General features: G+C 55.7%; 1 protein-coding gene across 1 annotated transcript; it reads right to left on the reverse strand.

Annotated features, from left to right (window-relative positions):
• Positions 1–76: 76 nt before the first annotated feature.
• Positions 77–3,486, reverse strand: VOLCADRAFT_98767 (uncharacterized protein; the record flags this gene model as incomplete). Its single annotated transcript, XM_002957651.1, has 6 exons — positions 77–282; positions 579–1,093; positions 1,488–1,614; positions 2,127–2,232; positions 2,772–3,027; positions 3,260–3,486. The coding sequence occupies 6 exons, from the start codon at positions 3,484–3,486 to the stop codon at positions 77–79; spliced, it is 1,437 nt and encodes a 478-aa protein (XP_002957697.1).
• Between the last annotated feature and the right edge of the window lie 2,526 nt (positions 3,487–6,012).

The raw sequence follows: 6,012 nt of genomic DNA on the forward strand, positions 1-6,012 counted from the left end.
CTGCCGGGGACACTGTCAACTGACCAGGTGCTTCACAGATGAGCGAGAAGCTATTAGCAAGGCGTATGTGCTTGGTCTAAAGTTCTATCCGCGCACCACTGGCCCACCGGCCCTCTCCGGACTTGGGCCGGACACGTTGGGAGTCCGACAAACCAAACCGCACGACAGCCAGACCCTGCTCCCAATTGTTGGCGGCAGCATCTTCGGCACGCCACTGAGTCCATTTCCCCGTGCATTTTACAGCTGGGCCGCAATCTGGAGCAGCCAGAGCATCCCCAATAGCTGCATGGCTGCAAGTTGACAACAGGCGGGAACAGGGGTCATAGCGCCATGGACTTGTGATTGTTTGAACAGGTCATCCATGGGTAATTACGCAACCACAGGCCTTCAATTGACAAACCGGTAATGTCATGTAGCTATGAAGCATGATACGTGAATAGCGCAGCACTGCAGTTCATCCATTGCTACAAAGCACCGAAGGTTATAGCTTCCAAAATCTCGCCCAAGTGTGTCGCTACGGCCACAGTGGTATGGGAATCCAATACCCTATACAAACAGATTCCGAAAAGCTGACCTACCTGAAATCTTGCCTGGAAGCACGCCCATCGCCACCGCGACCAGTAATAGCGCATCTAGCACCAAGCGGCACGCCGCCAGGGCTCTGACGGCCCCGAACGCAGCTAATCTTCGATCCACGGCCGCTGTTGCATCTGTGCTCCCGGCAGCCTGACCACTAGGCGCGTTTGCGCTTGTAATGGGCAAGACCTCCGCCCCTGTCTCTCGCACATGCAACTGCTGCTTCAATCCAGCCTCCCCAGCGTACTGCCGTTGCAACAACGCATATATAGCAATCCCCGCAAACACCGCTGTACATGCCGGTAGCAGAGCGTCGCTCACTGATGCTGTGACGCCGTAAAGCACTGCCTGGGTTTGGAGCAGCAGAGGCGATGACGTGGCGGCGGCTGCTACTGCACTACGGATGCTGGGAACCAACGGCGGTGCCGCAAGCTGTCGAGTCTGCAAGGCCGTCAGTACGGCAACCATGCATGCGGCGCCGCCGACCCTCAAAGCGGCAGAAACTGCGCCCGATGGACTGCGTTAGGAGTGTCAGGATTCAAGGGCATGCAACCGGAGGGTGCGCAAGTATGATGTTTAACGGCTCTACCAGCAATACGGAGAACCGAGGGCACTGCAAAAGCAACACGAAGAGCACAAAACAACATCCACGGTAAGCAGGGGGCTGAGCACGTGTCGTTCGCGTGCTTGAGATGAGCCTGGCCGCGCTTGCCCCTTTCCCCTTCGGCCTCCGAGGTTCAAACCTCCCGAGAGGACGCGACCGCACCCTCGCCTCGGCCAATTTGGCTGCCACTTGGCGCGAGCTACGACTATAGGAGCTAATCCGGCAGACATGTAGTTGGGCGAGAAGAGGTGCTGAAAAAAGAAAAAAAGGTGTTTTAAGGCAGCACACAATCAGTGCACCGACGTACCGTTCCCGCGGCAGGACCGGCACCAGGGGCGCTAGGAATCGTCGCAGTGGCATTGCCAGCACTGTAAGCACCCCCAGGCCTGCGGCAGCAGCCGCCATCTGCGCCAGGGGCTCCAACCAGGGCAGTCCTGCACGGGAACGGGGGCATAAGAGGCACCAACCGTTGCACATGCGCCCGCGTGGGACACAGTCCGGCGCGGATCCAATGCTATGACTCAGCAAAGGGGCTCAAGCGTGCAGGTTTCACTTCTCCACTGACGCAACGCGGCAGTCCGCAGATCTTCATTCAAAATAAGCATGTTGGCAGCAGCACCAGCAGCAGGGCGGGGACATATAAATCAACTTATGTTATACTCCAAATGTAGAACTCATGCGACAGCTCACGTCACTGGTGCATTTCGCACCTAAGCACTTTTGGATTCAGTGGTCATTATGGAGTTCCGCTACACTGCCCGTCACACCAAGTCCCGTGGTTGGGTAGGAGCTCCACCCCGTGGCTGGGCCCAGGATGGGGTGGAGAAGCAAACCCGGAAAGATGAACGATAGCCCTGTTCACGGCGAGCATACAATTCATCTTACATCCCACCGCCTTAACCCCCAAACGGGCCCAATCCATACCAGGTTTCCCTACATTACCTACCCGTCCTGACAGCGGTCGCCACCGCCCTGCAGCCGCCCGCCAGCGCGCACAGCCCTGGCAGCACCACCGTCACCGCCCATGCCGCTCCGGGGCTGCTGCCCGCGTCCTGTAAGTCATTAGTAAGGCCAAGCATACAGGCGAGAAGGAAGAACAAGTTGACGGATGAAGGCCCCAAAAGAGTGTTACATCCCAAAACGGAGCGCCGTCTCAACGCACCACATTTGACCCGCTGTGAGAAAAACAGGTTAAGGTCAATATTCCCAAGCCGTCCCCGTGCAGTACGGAGATGCCGATTCCGCGCAGACATGGCGCGGGGGCCGTAGTTGTGTGAACCAGAGCCAAAGCACTGCGCCCGTAACAAAGCTTAGAGCGCAAAAGCACCAGAGGTGCGCGAGAAACCCTCCCCAAGATTCGCATGGCCCTGCACGTGGTGCATGGCAGATCCCAAGGCCAGGCCAGCCCTATCCGCTGCCTTCCATCGGCACGCACATGCACATGTCGCTCAGTTCCCTTACATGTACGCCTGCGCCACCCAATACCACCAGCATCTAATCCAACCCAATCGGCTGCCTTATCAGCACCGCTTAAGGACTATAAGTGGACCACCGCACCTTGTGTAGCCCGCTGGTCGCACCGGTCCCTTACCTGCAGTGCTTCCAGGATGTGAACCCGCCCTGAACCCCCCACGCCGTCCATGAGCCCCGCCGCCGTGCGCAGGGCCACGTCCACCCAATCAACAGAGGCCACTGCTGCGGCTGCTGCGGCATTGGAATCAGCGATACCGAACCGAGATGCCGCCGCTGTGGCACCGGGCGCCAGGCTACCAAAGGCGGCGGCCGCAATAGCGGCGGCAGATGCCAGAGCGGCGTAGCAGATGCTTGCGAGGCCTACAGTGGATGCCCTGCGCCATGCAGCGCATGGGTCCGGGGTGGCATAAAACGGAGGATGGGGACCATGCTCCGTGAAATCCGCGCATGACCCCGTTTGCAAAAGGAGGGCCGACGCTCCACGCATGCTCTGTTAGGCATGCAACAACCCAAAAAAACAACTTGCTGGCTTTCCACGCGCTGCCAGGAAAGCGAAACTGCACACAGCACTTTCCCGTTGTTACCTAGCCTCTAGCTGCCACTTACCACGCTACCCCCCATATCGCTGCTGGCAGCATGACCAGCGCTGGCCAGCGGCCGGGAGGCCCTGGGCTAGGACCCTTTTTCAACCTCGCCTCCCCCGCAGATCCTGAGGCAGTTTCACCTGCCGGAGGCAGGCCCGCGCCGATTGCTTGCCCCTCCCACGCCCTCAGCGGCTCTTGTTGCGGCTGTTGGCGAATACTCTCGTACTGCCTTGCATCCCCATCATCCATAACGATAGGCACAACCACCGTTAGCTCGCCTGGTGGCCACGGCTTTTCATGACCAAGGCCTGGGCTTTTGTTGTGGGCTTGCGAGTGCGGCTGGTAACGGTTCGCGTCGCCGCCGGGGCTGTGGATGGAACGAGAAATTATCAGTCTTGACTGTCGCGTGCTAGAGGATGTGGGCAAAGTGACTGCTTGGAATGCATTGTTGGACAAGGAGTACGTTGGCAGACGTCGGTAGTGACGATCCCGCACTTGAGGCTGGAGCTGAAAATCAGCGTGGTATAACTCGCATCCAGCCATATCTAACACGCGATAAGATTATCGCCACAACCGTTGGACAATGAGTAAATTAGTAGACACGAGTATGTTTCGTCCGATTCTATCGTTACCCATATTTCGCCCAAACCAGGAATGGCATACGGCTTCTTGTCCATATGGAATTAAGGTCGGACATCATTAGAGCAAAATGTGGCTGACTACGCTTAAGAGGGCTGCTGCTCAGGATTGCGCATACATTCTATCGCTTTGGTTGCAGCTGCTAAGTGAAACTGCACCAGGAAGCTGCACAAGTTGTGCACTACCTTAATAACCCTCAGGAAACCCCAATGTGTGCTCCGGAACCATAAGCCGTGGCCTGTTCCATGGAGCATATCCCTGTCTGCTCCATGTCTTAAGGAAACGGTTAAGGTGATCTCCCCAAAGGAGGCATCCTTGTTTAAGCGCCCCTCTCCACTCCAGGGGCCACTCAGGGAGGTCCAGCGTCGGCTTTCAGAGAAGCCGAGCACTCAAGACCAGATAGAAGCTCAAGACTCTGTTCTTATCTTCTGTATGTGACGCTGCACCTTTATTAAAACGCTTGCAAAAGACATGTTTTTAAATGCAGAAAACATGTGTTGAAAGCCGTTATGAGCGAGGCATACAAATTTCATATAGATACTCAGACTGATACCGTACACAGGCGCATGTCATGTTTGGTTGACTTGTCTCTCAGCGCGTCACGGACGTCCTGGTAGCATGTCATTTACATGGGGCATGCATACACCTTCTAGGAAGGGGTGCCATAACATGTGTGTGGATGCACAACACTCAGACACACAGCTTGAAGACAAGCTATCCAGTTTAAGGATTGGAGCTTTCTAATTGGACAGTGTTCCGACATGAATTTACGCCGTGACAAAGCCTGTGACAATTACACCCTTTAAGCGTTAAAAGCACAGCATGGGCCTTGCGCGACAGCCAGTGTCCGAATTATGCCGAACTACGGACAGCGTTACACTCGCCTCTTTTTTTATTATTACCTTTAGGATAACTTAATAGCAGGTCTCGCACGCAGCTTGCTCCCCGCCCTCGCTTGGCGGGTAAGTTGAACGTATACCTTGCTTACTAGTATAGCCTATTTTTACTGAATTCATTATTTAAATACACCTGGGTGCGTTTCATTTGCTCAACAGGTAGTTTGAATGCGGAGCTACGGTAGTCAAAAACCCGAGTAACCGGTTTTCGCAAATCCATGCCGATCGCAACATCAGATGGATAAACGGAAACAGGAGGAGCTTCAGCGTGCTGGGCGGCAACGGGTAGGGCAGCAATAAGCCTATAACAGAAGTCTATACGGCCTAGACCAACGGACATTCTTGTCAATGTGCAGCTCGAGGAGTTCCGCAAGCACAGAGCTGATAGACAGACTGGAGGCTCTTTAGGAAGCTTAAATGCATCTGCGCAAGCAGCGGCAACTGAGGCAAGCCCCGGACGATCTGCACAGAAGTTCTTGCCTTTTTCATCAAATCTCACCACTACATATTGTATTCATTATTCATCTTGTTAGGCACTTGCGTCTGCAGCGGCCACCGGCGGCGCAGGTGCGTCCTTTTCGCCCGTTGCGCAAGCCCGTTACACAGCCAAGTACCATCTCTTCAGGGGGATGTTCGAGGAACCTGCAGGTGTAAGCCCGAAGAAGCCTGCCCTGCCAAGCACGGGGTCAAGCGAAACCAGGTAGAGCGACGGGTTCGAGCAGCTGCCGCACGGCAACGCGCATATGTGCGTTTTAGCTGCTGGGGTGGCATCAGGTTGGCGTGGCTATGTTATATGCTCAAGTAGTCGTGGGACCACAAGGTACCGCCCAGGCTGGCGCTGTCGCATACTCTTATACTCCTTGGGAACCGGTCTTGGTGTTATCGTACATCATAGAGTTGCGTGTCCACCTGCATCCGAAACATGATTGGGAAAGGTCTTGGCATATGGGGATCACTGTCAAGCCACGCGGGGCTTTGGCTGGGTTACCCAGGCGTTCCCACGGCTTAGCTTCAAGGGTCCGCTCCACTTGTCATGCAAACCCTGCTAGTTCAGCGCAACGCTTCAAGGGGATTGGGGTTTGGTAGCCCCGCTCTATGGCATACATGTGAAACTCGCACTGCATGGCTTGTCCCGGACAGGCTGCCTGAAGGAGCAGCGGCCTAATAGTCCGGTGCAGCTCGAGTTGACTTGCGTTCGCAACTGCACAGGCAGAGACCTCCATTGCCCGCTGATGCCCAT

Source organism: Volvox carteri (assembly GCF_000143455.1).
Source record: "Volvox carteri f. nagariensis unplaced genomic scaffold VOLCAscaffold_77, whole genome shotgun sequence".
Lineage (NCBI taxonomy): Eukaryota > Viridiplantae > Chlorophyta > Chlorophyceae > Chlamydomonadales > Volvocaceae > Volvox > Volvox carteri.